Source organism: Oncorhynchus gorbuscha, linkage group LG14 (assembly GCF_021184085.1).
Source record: "Oncorhynchus gorbuscha isolate QuinsamMale2020 ecotype Even-year linkage group LG14, OgorEven_v1.0, whole genome shotgun sequence".
Lineage (NCBI taxonomy): Eukaryota > Metazoa > Chordata > Actinopteri > Salmoniformes > Salmonidae > Oncorhynchus > Oncorhynchus gorbuscha.
This window is the reverse complement of record NC_060186.1, coordinates 52,931,563-52,954,279: the sequence shown is the minus strand read 5'-3', so window position 1 is coordinate 52,954,279 and position 22,717 is coordinate 52,931,563. Positions and strand designations below refer to the sequence as shown.

The 22,717-nt window shown below is 40.2% G+C and overlaps 1 protein-coding gene across 2 annotated transcripts in view; it reads left to right on the top strand.

Annotated features, from left to right (window-relative positions):
* The first annotated feature begins 2,073 nt into the window (after positions 1-2,073).
* The window catches only part of LOC123995099 (beta-taxilin-like), a 22,112-nt gene continuing 1,468 nt past the window's right edge, over positions 2,074-22,717 (top strand). Inside the window, exons 1-9 of one of the 2 annotated variants that reach the window (XM_046298417.1) lie at positions 2,074-2,222; positions 3,390-3,731; positions 4,505-4,596; positions 5,248-5,418; positions 17,148-17,342; positions 19,770-19,889; positions 20,198-20,272; positions 22,244-22,336; positions 22,554-22,649. In XM_046298417.1, the coding sequence (XP_046154373.1) occupies positions 3,404-3,731; positions 4,505-4,596; positions 5,248-5,418; positions 17,148-17,342; positions 19,770-19,889; positions 20,198-20,272; positions 22,244-22,336; positions 22,554-22,649 (1,170 nt within the window). In that variant the 5' untranslated portion in view covers positions 2,074-2,222; positions 3,390-3,403. Of the gene's footprint in view, positions 2,223-3,389; positions 3,732-4,504; positions 4,597-5,247; positions 5,419-17,147; positions 17,343-19,769; positions 19,890-20,084; positions 20,160-20,197; positions 20,273-22,243; positions 22,337-22,553; positions 22,650-22,717 lie in introns of both variants that reach the window. The other variant, XM_046298416.1, reaches the window with a different exon arrangement.

Sequence of the window (22,717 nt, the reverse complement as noted above, 5' to 3'; positions counted from 1 at the left end):
CAGGGACTAAATGTGAAGCGAATTTTAAACACATCTTAAATCAAAACTTGAGACTAATGAAAGTGTGGAAGATGAGTCCCATGTGAGATTTTCACTGAATATTAAGGTAGAGAGATTCATTCATCCCAGAGGCATACTACCCTGTATTGTCCTTGAGTTTCTTTTTTTTTTTAAATCTCTGATTCAGTCATCCCTTTTATATGGGAAAAGGGATTAGATTCTCAGAAAAAGAGACACTTTAAAAGAAGCTTGAATTGTTAGCAAGAAAATGTTCGGAAGACTTGAAAGGTTATCAGTCAATTGCAATGAATCCTGAAATTGTTGTCTTTGACCATAGAAAACCAAATTGACACACCAATACAGTAGCTTAGCAATAGAGACACTTGTCTTTGTGAAGTGTGCTGTGCAAACCCTTGAAAATATTAATTTTACTCAGACAAAATGATAGGCTCTCTTGGCTCCCAAATAAATAAAATATACAGTGAATGACAGAGAAGGACATTAAAAATAGTATTTCCATAAACATTAAATATTTACTTTAATATACCTCGGCTTCAGCCCGATCATAGACACAGAACTGTCTTAGGGACAGTTGGCAGGGACGTATAACAGTGACGAGGAGTATCCTTGTGCCAAAAAACATAGATGCTGCTCTGCTGGTCAGTCTGTGTGCCATTAACACCTTGTCAAGTGTGCAAACAACCCCTGATTTGTATGTTTACAGTGTCTAGAAGAAGGAATAAAATTATCTGTCCTTAAAAAAGGCTAAATGCTTTCAGTGATTAATTTTGCTTACAGGTGTGCATGGATTTTCGTTGAAGACTTGATCCGAACCATTTAAAGGCCCAAATCTGTCATTTCAAAACCTGACCCTAACACTGTTTGGAAACTGACAGACGAGGCTGTGACAATGTAACTACTCTCAAATTTACAGACAAACTTACAAATGCAAGGACAGACACCCCAACATTTTTTACTCAAGTGTGTATATGTGTGGGCATAATATTAGTGTTTATCTATGGTGTTGTGTGTTAAAGGATCCCCAACTAAGAAAAAGTATGAGATCAGTAATGCTGTATTAATTATCTCCCATTTAGAAAGTACATGTGAATGAATGTCTAGGTTGAGTCGCTGATGCTCTCTCCTGATAGCTACGTTAGTGCAGTAGGATACTTTACAACAGATAAACCATGGCTTTCACTATCAACCCCCAATTTACAGCGGCTGAAACAGAGACAGCACCCCATCCCCCACACCCAGTCTAGCAGTGGGATTCAACATATTCTCCTGCTCAATCCACACCAATCAGATATGTTTAGCCAGTCATTTAAGTTTGACCATATAGAGGGTTTGGGGTCAGTAGCTACATACAATTAATTTTAAATAAACAGTTCAGTGTTGACCTATGAAATAGATGGGGCAGAGGAAAAGCTTCCACATGAAATCCATGAAGTTAAATAATTAACATTTATGACTTGGCAAGAAGTTGAAGTAGTACTGCAGCTGGTGGTAAATCAGGGAGCCAGTGCAGTAACAAAATGCACTCTGGAGCAGTTAAATGCTCATCATAGCGAGTCATTCAATAAAGTTTTAATTAAAAAGAGGTCATTTAAATGGCCAAGTGCCATTTTGGCTGCCTCTTGTAAGTTTTGATAGCTAACATTCACATATTCCATGGAATGAAATGTGTATAGATTTTATGAGTCCTACAAACAGCTCTATAAAAAACTTCAACATAACATGATGAGACATTACCATTTTTACAGCTGTCACAACACAACATGAGCTTTAACTAGGGCCAGGGGGTTATCCTGGCCACATGACATGACCAGAAAAAAACTGGGCGCTACTTATAAGCTATCCAGGGTCCAGAGTATTTCGTAGTCATGTGATATGGTCAGGAAAAACTCTGTGCCCTAAACAAGAGGTATAATAACCAGACAATCTAAACGTGTACTGTAGACCTACACCAAACATCTATTTAAAAACAGCCCCTGGAGATTCCAGAAAGGACAGTCAAGGGTGGTCCTCGACGCTGCCCTCCTGGAAAGCCTGATCAGAAAGGCTATTATTGTACCCCCCCTCCACCCCTCGATGGGCCGACATCCTCTTGGTGTGAGCCGAGTTGAGTTGCAGGAAGTTATTTTAAGGGGCTTGCCTGTCACAGTTGTTGTCTCAGTCACTGTTGGACCCATTTCACTTCTCTCTCCCCGCTGGACCTGGTAAGTGGCTGTCCCATACTATTTTACATACTTTTCAGGTACAGAAATGACATGTTAAGTTTGAGTTTCTGTTGGTCTTAGTGCTAAGTGTTCCTGGACTGTTTAGAGATGATGGTTGGTAAAAAAATATTTTTTTAAACCTGCTTCATGATATGTGGTGACAAAGTTTCTTGGCGTTACTGTTCTGTACCATGGTGGTGCATTGATTTGGTAGGGAAGTTTTCTGCCAAGTTGATTTGGCCTTAAGTCACACTAAATTATTCAAACACTGATGACAAGTGTTTTTTGATGTGCGTTCTTAATTCAACATTATCAGAGGAGGTGATTAGCTGTTCCAAATGATCAACTGAAACACACGGTCGTTTAGAAAAGATGTGTAATCTCATCAGGTGTTAGAACAGCTAACCAAGAATGAATGCAGACATTCAGAACAAAATGTCAACTTTGTTTTTCTCACTTCTACGTAAAAGCACCGTCATTGACATCAGTAGATACGTGTCTAGAATACGAAATAGCTTGACCATATTTAGAGGCTCCTAAAATAGAGTGAAGCCTCATAACAGGTGCCATGTGCCTGCCCGCTGGAAGCAAGGAGGGGGGAAGAGGGCTGCAGAGGGGGACTAGGGATAATTTTATCCTGATAAGCAGGGGGCAATCATGTTGCAATAGAGCTGGGGGATAAACAACCTCTGGATACTTTAAGTTCATTCCATATTAAATGAAAGGGAGAAGTGGGAAGGGAGCCTGGTGGGTCTGATGTCTATTTGTGACAGGGCAGATTTAAATCCTCACAGTGGTATTGTGTCCTGACTCCTGACAGGCTACTGGGTTTTGTGCTATTTTTCACCACCCCTAGTGATTTGTACCACATGCATCAGACTGAAAGTTACTTTGCTTGGAAGTAATACTCTAACTAGTATGAGGATGAACAGGAGCTTGAACATCAGATGAAACATTAGACATTAAATATATGAGATTTCTTTCAAATATAGTTGACCTTTTAGTCTATCAAAAATATATTGCAGTTTGGCGATTTGGTTATAGATGTAGATGGCAGGTGGTACACAGGTGCCATTGATTAGTATACTTTTCAGTTTGTTTGTTTTACACTGTTTCTATGTATCTGCCACATGGGTACTAGTATCTAACGTCTCCGTCCCCTCTCAGCCACATTTGTGAAAATGGAGACCGATGTCCAGTCTGCTGCAGAGGTCATTCCAGCCCAGACCAGGGTGACTCCACCACAGTCCCCAGTCACCACAGAGACCCAGGTCCCTCCACCCCAGGCCCAGGAGGCCCAGCACATGGACCCCATGGAGGAGTTTGGTCGTCAGCTGGAGGAGATCATCAGCACCTATGGCTCCGCAGCCAGCCTGATGGAGAAACAGTGCATCGTCCTGGAAACGGAGGAGGTGGACGAGGAGGCCAGCAGAGAGCAAGGTGATGAAGTCACAGCCACCAAGGATGCCAGCACCGACAAGGATACAAAGAAGTTGCAGAAAGCCTTAGGTCAGTGGTTTTAGTGTCACTGTTTTGTTTTGTTTCTCTCATGTATTATTTGTATTGTGCAGTTTTGCTTTTAAAGACAACATCCACAGTGATTTATATTGAAAACATATAGTCATGTCTTCACTTAGCCTTTGCATTCAGCAGGAGAATGACGTTGTTTTTCGACACAGCTGTGCTGTAATCTGTTGTGTGACAGCAGTTGCTGTGAGGGCATAGACAGAGCAGTGTGCTGATGAGAGAGTCCAGAGGAAATATTCTCGTCACAACTAAACAACTTCCCTTCCAATCTAAGACAAAGTGCATGTCAGTTTACACTTAATCCCATTCATCATCACATTTTCACAAAGGGAAGAGTAGACTAAATAGCAGAGTCATGCTGTTACTGTATCTTACCATGACAGCAATGTTGTGCCCCATGGTCAGATTCTGTTTTGAGGACAGGTTACACAAGTCCTGGGCAGAAGCAACACAAACATGTATTTTCTAAGCAACAGCAGACAGTTGGTTTCTTTGCCACAACATGAAACCGGGCCAGCAACGGAGGGTTATAAACATCTTCCTTTCACATTTTCAGCAATTTGATTTGATTTGCTTTTCCAAAGCCATAGTTGTCAAGAAGCAATGGCTTTCATGCTGAGGAAATTGCTTCTGAAGAGTATTTATTTTGAAGAAATGTATAGAATTATCCCTGGTGGGCTTTTTCCATCCTTCTTTTTTTTTAAATATCAGTCCTACAGAAACAAACATTACATGATTTATCTCTATCCACACAGGAAAGGAGGGCACGCTACTAATGCAAAGTTTGAACAAGCTGCACACACCACAGGAGAAATTGGATGCTCTCCTCAAGAAGTATGCCGAACTGGTGAGTGTTCTCTTCTCCCCTCTATCAGCACACCAGAGAGTAGAGTCCTTCAGCACAGCAGTAACCAGCGGCAATAAAACAGGCGAGCGAAAGTTAAAAGGAAACAAATACAAACACACAAATGAATCAACGGGGAAAACAGAGAGTGCCTGGTGAGATCTTGGAAGGGGTTCAGCCTCATACCGTGATGACCTAAATATTCTTCGCCTCCGGCAGCAAAAGCAAATCCCGAACACAAGGTCATATGCCATGTGATACAGCTAGCTATAACATGGCTCTCTAATTCCTCGACAGAGATATCAAGAACACTATGCATTATGAATAATATTATCAAAGACATCGGCTCTCGCAGTCAGTTTCATGTTTAACAAATGGATAGTTCCTTGGGCCATCCTAATATACAGTTCATAGTATCACCAGGAAAAGGAAACAGAACGTATAAACAGATGTTGGGTGTCGAGATTAAACAAATATATACTCATCCATATACACCCACCCAGCCATACCAAATCCTCTTCGGGCATTCTTTCTGCTTTTAGTCACCTAGCTGGTTGTTAGCCAAAAGCAGCTTAAAGAGCCCAAGTCTGTACAGAGGGCAGAGGCTGTGATCCAGTGTAATATATATAGCACATCTGTCTGCACGGTCCACAGCTGGAGGAGCGTCGTGGGGAACAGAAGCAGCTGAGGTTCCTGCAGAAGAAGCAGGGCCACGTGGGGAAGGAGAGGGACCAGCTCCAGTACGAGCACAGCAGAGCCATCCTGGCCCGCAGCAAACTGGAGGGCCTCTGCAGGGAGCTCCAGAGGCACAACAAGACCCTCAAGGTGTGTGATCACTGCTCACTGCTCAGCTCAGCTTCAATTAACACTACACTAATCGAATCAACATAATGGGCTCAAGACCCTTAAGGTGGTTTCTCACAGCCCGGTCTAACTCCGCATTACACTAATCTACTCAACATTATGGGTTCAACACCGTCGGGGTGGGTGTTCATAAGACCAACTAGGTTTTGAACCCAGGTTATCCACATGACGTAAGACTATGTTAGACCATTGAGCTAAAGCCTATAGGCATTAGCTCTGAAGGAAAGCATGAATCAGGCCTCAAGCAAGATTACGTACCACAATTCAATGTAATTTAATTCAAAGTGCTTTATTGGGAAGGGAAATGGGTGTGCATTGCCAAAGCAAGTGAAATAGATAATAAACAAAAGTGAAATAAACAATAGATCATTACACTCACAAAAGTTTCAAAGTAATAGAGACATTTTCAAAAGTCATATTATGGCAAGGTAACGATGTGCAAATAGTTCAAATGCAAAAGGAAAAATAAATCTTCTCTGGTTGTGTCACATTGGTATGAATGATTTGGGAGACAGGCGCCAGAATGCGTAATAAGTTTTTTTATTACACCCAAATTACGACGTGCTGTGTAAAGGCACGGGGACGAAGACCAAACAAACACTATACACAACACAGGGTAGGAACCCAAACAAAAGAGCGAGGAATACCTCAAATAAATAACACGCGCGCACACTGATTAACACACGGGACGAGACCCGTAATCATCTGCGCAATCCACAATGGCACGAAAGCCAAAACACACGGCGCAGGTACTCACACAACCAACGGACATTGTAACAATAATCGACAGGACAATGGTAAACCAAGGACACACTTATACACTTACTAATCACTGGGAATAGGGGCCAGGTGTGCGTAATGAAAGTTCCGGAGGGATCCGTGACAGGTTGCCCTTTTCTTGAGGCAACAGGTCACAAATCTTGCTGCTGTGATGGCAGACTATGATACTTCACACCAATAGATATGGAAGTTTATCCACATTTAATTGGTTTTCAAATTCTTTGTCGGTCTGTGTAATCTTAGGGAAATACGTGTCTCTAATATGGTCATATATTTGGCAGGAGGTTAGGAAGTGCAGCTCAGTTTTCACCTCATTTTGTGGGCAGTGAGCACATGGCCTGTCTTCTCTTGAGAGCCATGTCTGCCTATGGCGGCCTCTCAATAGCAAGGCTATGCTCACTAAGTCTTTATATATGCCATTTAGCAGACGCTTTTATCCAAAGCGACTTACAGTCATGTGTGCATACATTCTACGTATGGGTGGTCCCGGGGATCGAACCCACTACCATGGCGTTACAAGCGCCATGCTCTACCAACTGAGCTACAGAAGGACCACTAGTCAAAGCTTTCCTTAGTTTTGGATCAGTCACTGTGGTTATGTATTCTGCCACTGTGTACTCTGCTTAGGGCCAAATAGCATTCCAGTTTGCACTGTTTTTTGGTAAATTGTTTCCAATGTGTAATTATCTTTTTGTTTTCTCATGATTTGGTTATGTCTAATTATGTTTTTGTTGCTATCCTGGGGCTCTGTGAGGTCTGTTTGTGAATAGAGCCCCAGGACCATCTTGCTTAGGGGGCTCTTCTCTAGGTTAATCTCTCTCTATAGGGGGTGGCTTTGTTATGAAAGGTGTGAGAATCGCTTACTTTTAGGTGGTTGTAGATTTTAACAGCTCTTTCCTGGATTTTGATGTTGAATTTTATGTTCCTTTTGATGGCGTAGAAGGCCCTTATTATCTAGTCTCTCAAATCGTTCACAGCTTTGTGGAAGTTACCTGCGGTGCTGATGTTTATGCCGAGATAGATATGTTTTATGTGCTCTAGGGCAACGATGTCTAGATTGAATTTGTGGTCCTGGCAAGTGGACCTTTTTTGGAACACTATTATTTTTGTCTTGCTGAGATTTACTGTCAGGGCCCAGGGATGACAGAATTTGTGCAGAAGATCTAGGTGCTGCTGTAGGCCCTCCCTGGTTGGGGACAGAAGTACCAGATCAGCAAACAGTAGACATTTGACTTCAGATTCTAGCAGGGTGAGGCCGGGTGCTGCAAACTGTTCTAGTGCCCTCGCCAATTCATTGATATATATGTTTAAGATGGTGGGGCTCATACTGCATCCCTGTCTCACCCCACAGCCTTGTGGAAATAAATGTGTTTCTTTTGTCAATTTTAACTGCACACACCCACTCTGCTACAGCTCAACCTCAGCCAACCCTAGATTGTTGAATGTCACAGTTAACACCTTCTCACAAATAACTGTCCTGATGTTGCAGAGATTGTTCATTCTGCTCTTCAAAACTCCCTAGTGTCAACCCTTGTCACGTGTGCTCCCTCTCTGGCCTCTAGGTCACCAGGCTGCTCATTACGGCACACACCTGTCACCATCGTTACGTGCACCTGCGTGTCATCAGACTCACCTGGACTCCATCACTTCCCTGATTACCTTCCCTATATATGTCACTCCCTTTGGTTCCTTCCCCATGTTAAGCGGAGCAGCACAGGGGAACCCAAGAGCAGACTCAGACCAGAAAACAGGGATGAATGAACCAATATATTTATTGTAACAGGGAGAGATGAAGTGCAGATACAGGGAAGTTCGGATGAGTTGTGGGAAACCAGATGTGGAGGCTGAAGTTGGAGTGAGCTAGGTTGGGACAGGATAAACAGGTCCAGAGGGGAATCCAAGGGAGTGATGTTGAGTCCAGAACAGAGTAGCAGGGTGGTGAGATGTGGAACAGGAGACAGAATCAGGGCGCCAAAACTGCAGTGAGAGGATAAACAGCGTCACTCAGGGAAGCAGGTACAGCAGGGTAACAGGATCTTGAATAATAATAATGGCTAGAAGCTTAAACTGACTGAGCAGAGATTACGATCTGGCAGAGTGGAAGTGGCAGAACTGAGTATTTGTAGAGGTCTTGATAATGGAACGAGTTGTAGCTGGTAGGGATCTGCTCTGACTCCCGCAAACCTATCTCCAACCACACAAACATAAAGGGAGGGGGGGAGAGAGTGTACTGGGGGAATGGCTGCAGGTCAAGCAGACACCGGATGACCACTAGGGGGTGTGGCAGGAGCAGGTGTGACACCCCAGGCGTCATTGTTTCTGTTTCTGTGTCATGTCTGTGTTGTATGTGTTTTCTTGTTTTGTTATATATTACGTTTATTTATTAAAACACTCACTCCCTGAACTTGCTTCCCAACTCTGAGCACACTCGTTACAGCCCTAGCTATATGGAAACACAGTTCCCAAAAAATAACACTAGAACTCACATTAACATAATCACTGGCGACACACTGGTGCATTAACGGAAAAAGCCCATTACCCATAAAGTTTCTATTAATGTCTTGCTGGTGGTAGCTGTGAGTATTGAAACTCAAATAGACTTGATTAGGGAAATAAGACATCAAATGCAGGAGAGTGAAAATGTTACTGTCAATGCCTGTCAACTATACTCGTTGGATGAATCCATTTTGATTTAAACAAAACTTTTCGTACATGTTTGCCAATGGAAGAAGAGGTCAGAAAGTGACTTTTGCCAAAACATTCAGGAGATAAAGGTGTTCAAAGTTGACCCGTTTTGCATACCCCACCATACCATGAGACATCCATGTCTCCATCATTGGAAAATATTAATGGTTGAATTTGATATCACTTAAACACCTACAAACAGGGTTGTCAAACGATTTTATAATTTCTTTAAAAATAAAATAGTTCTAATCATATTTGTTGTTGCTTTGACCCTACTTTACATCATCTGAGGTTTTTGTTTTGTGCCCGCCATCGGTTGAGACACAACATGCTCTTGGGTGTCATTTCATTCATAGAAATATAATTAATAGAATGGATATATCCCCTCAGACCTCTGTAATTTAGCTGGTACACCATTGAAATTGAATTGAAATTGTAACTTCTAATTACAACCACAAAGATAGCCACCAGTCCACCCACCCACCGTCCAATTTCAACTTAAATCTATATTTCTATGATTTCAATAGGTTTCCTATGGAGGATTGACAGTATAATTTAAACCACACATAATTGCATTCAAGGCTACATTATCTGATGTTTAGACATCTACCCATCTTTGTGGTACCATTTGGAAGTTGTCATTTCGATTTTATTCCAATTTTAGTACATTTATCAGCCACCCTGTATTCAAAAGCATGTTGTGTCTCAACCGATGGCAGACACAACACAAACACCTCAGATGATGTAAAATAGGGTCTAAGCTACAACATCTGTAAATATGAAAAATCGGAGTTTCCAATTTAAAAAAAAAAATTGACGTTGAAGGTAAAAATATGACAAAACGTATATGAAAAAAAAGTTTTTCAATCAATCTATTTTCCAATGAGAAAGACATGGATGTCTCATTGTATGGTGGTATATGCAAAATACAGTAGGTGAACTTTGAGCAGCTTTATCTCTTGGTTTGGCATGGGCAAATACGTATGGAGGGTTTCATTCAAATTAAAGGGGTGCTATCAAGTGATTGAATTCAAATGTCTTTACCCCACTGTAGAAATGTGCTTAAAAAATACATTCTACTGGTATTGTCATTCGAAAAGTTGGATGCTTAAAGGCGCCACTCCCAAAACGCCTTGACTCTCTACCCTGAGTCAAAGGGATCTCAATGTGAGGGGGTCGTATCTCAATTAGGTCTTACATGGGTGAGCGTCCTGTTACATCTATAAATAATAGATTGACATACGGTATGTTTAGTCATCCCATTATAAGTGGCTCGTGTGCAACATTTCACAGAAAGAGCATGACCAATGGCACTACCTAATTTTAGCAAAGGTCACAGGTTTAGCACAATGAAAGCTTTCTATTGTGAATTGACACATTGCCACTGCTGTTCATCCTCTCAAAAGGTGAAACCTCTTCAGCTAAACTCTAGGTATTGATAAAGTTTATGCCTTAATCAACATAAATGAAACCGCTGTTCACTTATCCTTTGATTCACAGCCAATAATTATGTACACAGTTTGGCCATTTGATTTGTTTATGAATCATAAATCACCCTATAAGTCAATGGCATAATGCTCAATGATCTGTAAACAAATAGTCCCTTTTTACTGGATCAGTGTCCTATCTATTGTGCAACCCTTACACAATCTTTGGGACGTATTGAATCTCCTGTTCTGCTCCCCTTGGGAGGTAATTGGACTCCATGTCGCTCTCCCTCTCTCGTCTCTCACTGCCACAAGGCTGTGTGTGTGTGTGTGTGTGTGTGTGTGTGTGTGTGTGTGTGTGTGTGTGTGTGTGTGTGTGTGTGTGTGTGTGTGTGTGTGTGTGTGTGTGTGTGTGTGTGTGTGTGTGTGTGTGTGTGTGTGTGTGTGTGTGTGTGTGTGTGTGTGTGTGATTCCCACTCAGAGAGGAGACCCCTCAGACACAGGGCACCGGTGACGCGGCTCTCTGACAAGAAGGATGGTTTCATTGCGCTTTTGTGGCATCTGCTCTTCGACTATAAATCAAAGGCGAGAGAAAGAGGCTCTAATGCCTTGACCCATCTCTTTCTGCTCCTTCTAGCATCTTCACATTTCAAGATATAGAGGAAATCAGGGTTAAAGCAGAGTTAGGATGATCATTTGACTGTTGGGTATAATCGATTAATATGAAGATTTGTGTAAATTGCCAGCTCTTTATACATCCTAAATCAATCAAACAAACAATATACAAATATCTGAACAAGAATCCTACATGCTAACAAAAGTTAATCAATATGTGCTCATCTGAATTGGAATGGGACAGCTGTTGAAAGTGGAAGATCATGTCTTGTCATCTGGTAGCTCATGATGTAAGCGAGAGTCTGAGGAGGCTTGGCATTAATGTGCTTTGCTCCTTTAGTTGTCAGAGCTCTGTATTTGTGCACTTATCGGTGGGTGTAATTGCGCTACAATACATTTCCCATGTTGGAGCTTATGCCTGTGTCATTTGTAAACACAGTCAAATAAACAGCCATGTCATAAGATAGAAACTCTGGCAATGCTTGGTTCACTTCTCAGTAAGCTAAGTCTGGAAACTGGCATTTCACAATCCTGACCCCAGCAACTGAATGTTTTTTTTGACACATTTTTCATTTAGTTTATTTTTTCCGAGTGGGGTTTACAGGTACCAAAAAACAATCAAAGAAATACCTACATATAAAACCCCAGCGCATTATATTGTTCTTTACAGAGTCACGTATTTTTGTCCAGGCCTCAGTTGTTCCTTGACTAGCACCATTCATTTTCGCTGTCGATAATTCTGATATTATAACATCTAGTAGTAACTGTATGCACTGGTTAAATGGGAGAGAGTGAGTGCTGTGTGCCAGCAGTAATCTTCTCTGATTGATGGAGAGTTTCAAGGGACTATCGTCGTTAAGTAACATAATAGAAGCAAAGCATTGAATATTTAAATTCATGCACTTTGAAATTCATTTAGTAATTTTGCCCCAGAAGCATTCAACTGCAGGGCAATCCCACATCATATGAAGGAATGTGCCTACCTGATGTAGGGGATGCAGGGAACAGATAGGGAGTTGGTGCCAATTTAATCGTAAAATGTTTCCTTTGTGTTAAATACAGTCTGTGAACAAACTTAAAATGTATAAATTGTTGGTTCAGATTACGGGATGCCAAGTTAATATTTCTCCATACTCTGTTCCAGTTAAAAGGTTGTTGAGATTCAATCAGATTTGTGGACTACGGTTTTGTAATGGCTAGCTCAGAATAATAATAATACATAATAATACATATTATCTGAGATCAGTCCTTTCGGGAGCACAGATACTCTATTTATAAATCCCATTATTGGATGGTAGTTGGCTTTCCATAGTTGTAAATATAGAAAAGAAGGAGTTGCCTGGTAATGTGTGTGTCGTTCAAATCTTAGAATGATCTCAAACCATTACCACCATGATATTGATAAGGGTACGAATTCCATATTTGGACCATTGGGGTGATGCAAAAGGCCACCCTCCAGATCGCAAGATCTAATATGTAACACATTAGAGTATAGGCATGACATTTTGATTCCAGTTACATTTTTTTTCAATTTTGCAGATGGGGCGAAATGCTAGTAGCTAGAAATACAATTTACAGTTTGATACGGATAGTCCTCCCACGTATTTCCCTCTTTGTAAATGTGTTAATTGTATCCGGGACCATTTACCTTCCCATATACATTTTGAAACAGCACTGTGAATTTTATCCCAATAGCCAGAAGGAGAAGTCATGGGAAGCATTGAACTACAGAAATTCAGCCTTGGCAATATATTCATTTTGACAATAGATATTCTGTCAGTTAAAGAAACTGGGATATTATTCCATCTACTGAGGTTGGATTGAATTGATTTGAGCGTTCTGTTAAAGTTCTGGCAATGGTTTTATCTAAGGAAGGAAATTTACATTTTCTTTTTTTTTTTAACAATTGGGATTCCATAAGTAGAAATGGAGTCATCCATTGTAGTCTTGAGAGGCAGTAGGGATGATTTGGGTAGAGACATTTTATAGCTTGAGATTAAGCTGAATTTATCCATGAGTTTCAATTTGTTTTGGGACAATTGAGATACATTGGCTGGATAAAGTAAAAAATATTGTCTGCGCATAATGAGATGAAGTGATCAGATTTTAAGGACGTTATTTCCGTTGATAGACCAATTGCCTGGGCCAGGGGTTCCATGGATAGTAAGAATAACAGAGGCAAAATTGGATCGCCTTGTCTGCTGCTTCTAATGATTCTGAACGAAGCAGAACAGATATTGTCTGTTATAACTATGGCTGAGGGATTGGCATATAGTATTTCAATCATACTAATGAAATTGGAGCCAATTCCCATATGTTCCAAGACCGACCAGAGATATGACCATTCTAGTCTATCGAAAGCTTTTTCTGCGTGGAGAGATAATACAGCCCAAGGAGCTGTTGTTTCTGATGAAGCATCTAAGATATGTAATAGTCGACAGAGGTTATCTGAGGATAAACACTTTTTAACAAACTCGCTTTGAACCAATTTGGGTAAGTCTCGAGATGGGACAACAACATTTTAGAAAACAGTTTAATATATGTGTGTATCAAAGAAAGGGAGCAATAGTGAGAACACCTTTTTTAAATAAAAGCTAAATTAGTCCTGTATACACATTTCTCCCAAATGAACCTTCGTGAATGGCTGTATAAATAATTACGAGCAATAGTGTGGACCTAATTGATTCCAACATGTTAAATAGACCTCAGGAGGAATACTGTCCCATCCAGGTGATTAGCCTTTTTTCATGATATCCAATGCCCTGATGATAGAAGAAGAGTTCTTCATTATCTTATAAATGACTTAGTCTTGCTTGGTGTAGATTTAAAATCAGTTGTGTACAGTTCTTTATAGAAGCGGGAGAATCTGTGATGGATTAATCTGAGTTCTGATCATAATTCCCCTGTTTTAGATGCAATAGTTGCTATATCAGCTAATTGATCATTCCTGCGTAGCTTGTTGGCCAGTAAACGACTGGGATGATTACCATGGAAGTAATGGTTGAGTCTTATATGATGGATGGCAAATTATGCTCTCCGTCGTATCAATAAATGAAGTTTTGTCTTGACTTTGGAAAGCGTAATAGCTACCTGGTCTGAAAAGAGTGTTTGTTGAAAACGTTCTAACACAACATTTCCAAATATATTTCCTTTAATTGTGATTTATTTAACCCAGATACAAATGCGGTTGCATTCTTTTAATAAAACCTTTGGTGGCATCCCATAGAATGTTGTTCAATTTTAAATTGATCACAGAATGTAGGCTTTTGTAGTACTGAAATGTTGAAACCATCTTGTGGCTCTTTTAGGAGATTCATAGATTTGAAGTTGGCAGTAGTAAGTGTGGTGGTCAGACAAGCGCATATGCCTAATGTCCATTTTCTTAATTAAATAAATTACAGATGCAGATAATTGTATGAAATCGATTTGTGAGAATGATTTATGCCTGTTTCAGTAGAAAGGAAAAGAAAAAGGAAAGGGTACCTAGTCCGTTGTACAACTGAAATTTGTCATTCGCATTTAACCCAACCCCTCTGAATTGTACTCTTTTGTTTTAAAATGATGTACTCACCAGACATCAATGAGATTCTAACCAGAGAGTATATGCTGGAGAGCCTTGGTTGCATATGGATTGTATATTTGGTTTTTATTAAAGTTGTCCCACATGTCCAAAATGGCATTCATGTCTGTCCCAATAACCAGATGGAATTAAATTAAATTCTAATAATATGGTGTTCAGACAATCAAGGATCATATGAATTTGGAGCATACACATTAATAAAGGCCATTTTCTATCCATAAATAAAGGGATAATGCATTCTTGATCTCCACCTTTAACCAAGATGATCCTTTTTAGTTTCTTATGTATCATAATGATTACACCTTTAGTTATGTTTGGGGCTTATGAAAAAGCAGTCAGTTTGAACAAATGGTTCTCTTTTCTATGTCCGTCCTTTTGAATCATGTGTGTTGCATTGCTGTATCAACCTGATTTCTTGCTAGGATATCAAGAAAACTGGAATGTTTAATAGGACAGTTTTGGCCTTTCAAATTCCAATAGAGAATAGATAGCATTGCCATTGTTGAAACAAAAATAATGTTTTATTAATAATGTCATTGTTTTATTTAGTGTTAATAAGCCCATGGATGTGGGGAAAAAAAAGTGGGTTTTGGTGGCACACAACATTTTTCTGGAGGCAAGCTGAAGTTTGGAACCGAAGTCTACGCCCCTTCGTCGGTGATTGGTCAACAGTAGGGGTTCCTCAATAAAGTCTTTGTTGTCATTCAATGAGAGATTACTTGTTTTCATGCTATTTTTTTTCATTGAAAAATACTGCACCAAACCTGACTAAGATCTATTTAGCAAAAACGTCAAAATCAATGACATATTTCTTGAGTTATGTTAGATTAATTCAAACTATTTTCAGGAAGCATATACTGGCTATGGCGTTTCAAAATGGACAAACAGTACTATTGCCGCTTTTTTCTTATTTTTCAAGCGAGGGTTTTTTAAGGGAGTATGCAAGCACACTTGTTCAGTTTGGCTAGCCGAGTTTGGCTAGGCACCAGCCGAACTGAAGCATGCTGATGCCTTTACAGTATTGCAGCATACCTATGAAATCTCTTAAGCAACATATTTTTTGGTCTCAAAACTTCTTCAGGCTAGGGTCTACTTTTCTCCACTTCCTGTCTCACTGACGTGCCCAAAGTAAACTGCCCGTTTCTCAGGCCCAGAAGCCAGGATGTGCATATAATTGGTACCATTGGATAGAAAACACTCTAAAGTTTGTAGAAATGTTAAAATAATGTATGAGACTATAACACAATTGATGTGGTAGGAGAAAATCCAAAGAGAGCCCATGCTCTTTCAATGGAAAGTTATGAGTCCTACGCAATTCCAGCTCCCAGATTGCAATTCCTATGGCTTCCACTAGATATCAACAAGTGTCTTTGTTCAATGTTTCAGGCTTGTTTGTTCCCAAATGAGGAAGAATTTTGAGTTTTGGTACTGGGAGTCAGAGTTGGAAATCAGTCTGGTGGCGCGCGACGAAGAGAACGCACACTTGCTAATTTTTTCTATTGAACATACATATACACATATTTTAGGGTACCTGAGGATTCAATAGAAACATAGTTTGACTTGTTTCAACAAAGTTTAGCGTTTTTTAAAATTCCTTTCTCTGCATGTTGAATGAGTGGATTACTCAAATCGATGGCGCCAACTAAACTGATTTTCTGGGATATAAATAACAATGGAATATTGAATAAAAGTTCATATTTAATCGTTATTTGTGATTTTACGAAGCCTGTGCTGTTTGAAAAATATTTTGATGTGGGACGCCGTCCTCAAACAATCACATGGCATGCTTTCGCTGTAAAGCCTATTGTAAATTGGACAATGCGGTTAGATTATCAATAATTTAAACTTTTAACTGATATAAGACACTTGTATGTACCTAGATGTTTAATACCCATCATTTCTTTGATTATTTATTTGATTTGCGCGCCCTCCAATTTCACCCGGAAGTTGTCGACAGGTGTCCCGCTGTTTTAAGGTATTGATAAATAAATAAATAAATAACCATTTACCCCTTCAGACCTTTACATTTAAGTTTGCAGTCTTGATGAATTAGGGTGGATAATGAAGAAAAAAGGAGAGATAAGGAAAAAAAGTAGGCAAAACAGAAATACAAGCCTAAACAGTCAAACAGGATGTCTGTGGGAGCAATAGCTCCTGATCCATTATCATTAGCAATATGGTCTAAATTACCTTAAACATAACGTACCATCAATTTGTATGAAAGGAATTATTTGGGTGGTTTTTCTGTAAGCATGTATGTGCTCTATACTATGCACAGTATGGGACCAAAAATTGGCATTGGCATTTCTAACACACCAGCCCATTCTTTTCCCTGAGGCACCCAAACTGGCCAATTATTTTCCTTGAGGCCACCATTATTAGCCAGATAATTATCATTTTGCGAGAAAAAAAGTTAGACAGGCCCACTGGGACAGAAATGTACCAGCCCACCTGGCATTTGCCCGAAATGCCAGATGGCCAATCCGCCCCTGCTTCTGAATGTCTCTCTCTCTCCCGCTCTCTCCCCCCCTCTCCCACCTTCTCCCACTGTCCTTCTCTCTCTCTCCCTTCCTTGTCCCTCTCTACCTCCCTTAATCTCTCAGGAGGAGACCCTAGCTCGTTGTCGTGAGGACGAGGAGAAGCGCAGGGAGATCACCACTCACTTCCAGAGCACACTGACAGACATCCAGGCTCAGATCGAGCAGCACAGTAACCGCAACAACAAGCTGTGTTTGGAGAACGCCAACCTGGCAGACAAACTCAAACACATCATCAGCCAGTACGAGCAGAGAGAGGAGGTACACAACAGGAATACGTAACCTTAACCTCACTGTTATATGTCTGTACACTCTCATTGGGGTGGCAGGCCGCCTAGTGGTAAGAGTGTTGGGCCAGTAACAGTGTTAACCCACTGTTCCTAGGCTGTCAATGTAAATAAGAATTTGTTCTTAACTGTCTTGCCGAGTTAAATAAAGGTTAAATAAAATCCCTGGCCTACTAACACCATGCATGCAGGCTCCAGTCATGGAGTCATTTGATAACCAAAGCTGTTATTGATCATAATTCATCTGTCCCCAAAAGGAACAAAAGTCTATACAGGAAGTAGACACTTGTACGTCATGTTTAGTGAGATAGCTGTGACAAAAGAATTGAGTCAGATCTTTGAATAAAGACACTCAGAGACACTTAGAGGTATTATTGCTCCCTACGCACATCAACAGTCAGAGATATAGCCAGCCAAGGGCGCTCATTGAATAACACTATAGCATGTCATATGTAATCACACAACAATACACCAGGAAAATGACAAGCCTAAAGTGACGCATGAAAAACAGGATCTGTCATGCAGTTGGTTGCCACTGAGGCTGTTGCACCACTTCTGCTGCCCACACACAGCTGCAGCTGGTGTGGTAAAACAGAAGAAGATTTCAATTTCTTTTTTTAAACTTTTTTTTTTTACTTGTGAGTTTCTAATAATTTGTCTTGAGTGCCATCTGCTGGTTGTAGTCAGTATAAACACTTCAATCAAATTGTATTGGTTACTTACACATGGTTAGTGCGAGTGTAGCGAAATGCTTGTGCTACTAGTTCGACGGTGCCGTGATATCTAACAAGTAATCTAACAATTCCCCAACAACTACCTAATACACAATGAATGAGAATATGTACATATAGTATATAGATGAGCAATGGCCGAGCAGCATTAAAAAAAGTGTAGGTAAAGTGTAAAAGTGCATAGGCATAGTAAAATAGATGGTATAGAATACAGTATATACATGTGATATGAGTAATGTAAGATATTTAAACATTATTAAAGTGGCATTATTTAAAGTGGAATTGTTTAAAGTGACTAGTGATCCATTTATTAAAGTGTCCAGTGACTGGGTCTCAATGCAGGCAGCAGCGTCTCTGAGTTAGCGATGGCTGTTTAGCAGTCTGATGGCCTTGAGATAGAAGCTGTTTTTCAATCTCTCGGTCCCAGCTCGGTACTGACCTCGCCTTCTGGATGATAGCTGTGTGAACAGGCCATGGCTCGGGTGGTTGTTGTCCTTGTTGATCTTTTTGGCCTTCCTGTGACATCAGGTTCTGTAGGTGTCATGGAGAGCAGGTAGTTTGCCCCCGGTGATGCGTTGTGCAGACCGCACCACCCTCTGGAGAGCCTTGCGGTTGAGGGCGACGCAGTTGCTATACCAGGCCGTGATACAGCCCGACAGGATGCTCTCGATAGTGCATCTGTAAAATTGTATCAGAGTTTTGGATGACAAGCAAAATTTCTTCAGTCTCCTGAGGTTGAAGAGGCGCTCTGGCGCCTTCTTCACCACACTGTCTGTGTGGGTGGACCATTTCAGTTTGTCTGTGATGTGTATGCTCAGGAACTTTCCACCTTCTCCACTGCTGTCCCTTCGATGTGGATAGGGGGGTGCTCCATCTGCTGTTTCCTGAAGTCCTCGATCGTCTCCTTTGTTTTGTTGACGTGGAGTGAGGGGTTGTTTTCCTGACACCACACTTAAGTGTCAAAAAGACATGATTATTTGATATCCAAATAACATCTAAAGTGTCTTATTAAAATACGTGATTAGATCCATACATTGCAATTATGACATAAAATGGATACAAGTTGACCTTTGATAGTTGGCTAAATGCTGATGGACATAAATGAACTCTGCTCTTTTTGGCAGAAAACTTGTGAATTATGCCACACTGTTTATGCATATGGCTATTTCCCATAGTAAAGAAAATAGATTAGTCTTACGCGCAAAATAAACAATATGTATAGAGACAATTATTTTCCGCAATTGAACTCATCTTGGGTCAGTATTCTCATCAGAATGTGTGCCCTGATGATAATAATAGTAATAATAAAAATCCCGATAAAGACAATACTTTAAAGCATTTACTCCCCTGATAAATGTGAAACAGTAATTCAGTAAGTCACAGGTTTTAATTGGTTCTCCACCCACTATTTTGTCTGTTCTCCTTGGCATCATAAAAAGTGTCTGAACTTCCCAATGAAATACTGTAGGCAAACAACAATGGTCTTAATTACTTATCAAGGCACACATTTATGACCATTTCTCATAGACAGACATAGGGTTGCGGTGGTGGTTTTTCGCTAGGTACAAAAGTGTGAAATGTATCCTAATTGATGAGTCATAAGCTGTACAGAATGTCTCAGAGGCCCTTCTCAAACCAAAGTGTCCAATCCCACCTTGTCTATCACTCAGAGCTTGGAGAAGATCTTCAAGCACCACGACCTGCAGCAGAAACTGTCTGATACCAAACTGGAGCAAGCCCACGCACAGCTGCAGGAGGCTGATGAGAAGCACAAGAGAGAGAAGGAATACGTAAGTTACTATACTTTAACCAACTTTTACTGACCTTACCCACAACGTACTGTAAAGCAATGTCAATATAGTTGAGAATCATTTGCCTTACATTTGAATTCTGGTTTACTTTCAAGTATACAACCAATAAGTCTTACTGTGCATATGATGCTGACACAAATGAGTATTGTAACCATTCACTGTCTCTGTTGTTAGCTGCTTAGGGAGGCAATTGACAAAACAAAGAAATGCTACACATTGAAGGAGCAAGAGTTGCAGTTGAAGAAAAAGGTACATTTGTGCTTTGCGTGTGTTTTGTTTTTAACCAGTTACTGGTACACGCAGCTGAGTGGAAACTACAAGCTAAACTTCTGAGAGAGCAGGAGACAGTCATGCAGGCTCAGGTGAATATATCCAATATGGTGCCAAGCACTCTTATTCAAACCATTTCTTTCAGGTCCAAGCCTACCAAAGGCAAGCACAGTCCCATTAAGGTCCTCTGGATTGCTCAATGTGTTTTAAAGGCCCAATGAATACATTTCTTATCTCAATATCAAATAATTTATTGGTTACAGTTAAGTACCTTACTGTAAAACTTTTCCATTAAAATGGTAAAATCTCAAGCAATAATTTTTGGGAGTGATCTGCGTGGGGCGTGGGAGGCATATGTAATCTGAAAACTAGCTGTTGTTGGCGGAGAGTTTTGGAAATCTCTTTGTTATTTGTGTATATTAACTTAAACCACCTGGTGATGTCACCAGGCAAGCCAAAACTCCACCTATGCAAAACCTGGTGATTAGAAGGTCCTGTGTAGATTGTATTTTCAACCAGCAACTATTAGGAAATAACGCTGCTAACATATTTTCACGCTATATTTTCACGCATATTGTTGTACAATATGATACAAAACACAGGGAAACAGATGTTCGACTGCACTGGGCCTTTAAAAGACAACTAATCTATTTCTGTGTATTTGTCCATTGGGATCTAAAGCCCTTTAATATCACCCCAAACATTGGCAAAGTGACCCCCTCATTTGAATCAAATCGTATTTCTCCTCTCTGTGGCTTAATGTACATAGCATTTAATATGAAAGGAAGGAACACCTGTTAGCTGAGCTACTGTACGCATTTCTTTTTGTACACGGTCAAACCAGCAAAGAGAGCAGTCATAATTCCCATGATAGCAGCAGGCAAGGCAAGAGCAACTTCCTCTCCCTGAACCAGCAGGAAGACCCGATACAAAAAAAACTCTTGCTTTTTGCAATTAATGTGACATGGAGTCGATAAAGGTGATGATTGCATCAATGCAATGCAGCACTGTTTTTCTGTTGGAACATTGAGTGCATACTCCAGTACCATTGATTATTCCATTTGAAAATTATGATAAAAATAACAATTGCTATGTTTATTGGATGTGGTACAATCATTTGTTTTGGTGCAAGCAAATTATACAGTGAAATGAGTTGGGCTGACACACACCATGTTAATAAATGATAAATCATACAAAAATCATTTATGAATCCAACGGAAAAGCATTTATCGCTGACAGTTCATATGGTTCTAATTAATTGCAGAGAAACCTTGCCATTATGTAAAGCCTTGGGTTTTCACAATAGAAACCTTAGCCTGGCTCCCAACTAAATCAAATGACAAAGTCATATTAAAACATCAATAAAGTTCATATTGCATTTCAGTACCCATACGATTCATTACATATGGGTACCAAGCCATGTCACATATCCAATCTAATTTACGGGGAATGTCAAACTGAATTTGTCTGTCCAGTAACAGACAGATTTAGATCACACAAAGAAATGGCCGAGTCAGACAGAAACTGATCTGAAATACAAAACATATTCAATCAAAAAGCCTTTCCTCTTTTATAAAGTGTGTCATGTCATTTGTTTTGCTTTTGTGCCAAACCAGTAGCTTCAAAATATAGACAGTTGATATCAGTTGAACAGGGTGGCTTGCAGAGACATGTTTGAATATTGGAGACTGACTGTGTCTGCAATACTGCTTTCCCCTGAGGGCCTCCAGAGATTAGCCTGTTAACTCTAGCTGGACAGACTGCCTGGCAAGGCATACCAACAATAAGTGACCTTATTGGAAGTGCTTATTTGTTCCCGTGGAAAATATACACAGAGGAAAAAAATTGTCAGCCCCCTCATGAATTACCAAATGTTTGCTGACCCCTCCCCCCTGGCTCTTTCTCTCTCTCATCTCCCTCTAACGTTTAGAACATTTGTTTCTGGTGTGAAATAATGTTAAAATCATAGATCTGATTGTTCCCGGGGTGAATAGATGCATATTATTGCTTCATGTGAAGTCAACATGCAATCTCCTGAAATCAATTTCTCTGTTTCTCTGCAGCTTGTTCTGTACTCCCAGAAGTTTGAAGAGTTCCAGACTACGTTGTCTAAGAGCAACGATGTGTATGCCAGCTTCAAAAATGAAATGGAGAAGGTATTTGGCATCCTTAAAATAAAATAATTGTTCCTTACAATATACAGTGTATTTTTAGGGCCAAGTGCTCGGAGGTGATATAAGGTCAGCATCATCCTGAAATGAGAAAACAACTATTTTCTGGAGGGATAGAAGCTTTTATCAAACATGTTCAAAACGATGAAGGTTACATTTATTTTCAGATATGTTTTAACCCAACAAACATTTTGCTTCATAGATGACAAAGAAGATGAAGAAACTAGACAAAGAGTCAACTGTTTGGAAGACCAGATTTGAGAGCACTAACAAGGCTCTCTCTGAGATGATTGAAGAGGTAACTACTTATCTGAAACACATAAAAAAGAGAGCCTTTATTCAAATGAGCTACAACAAGTTTATTTA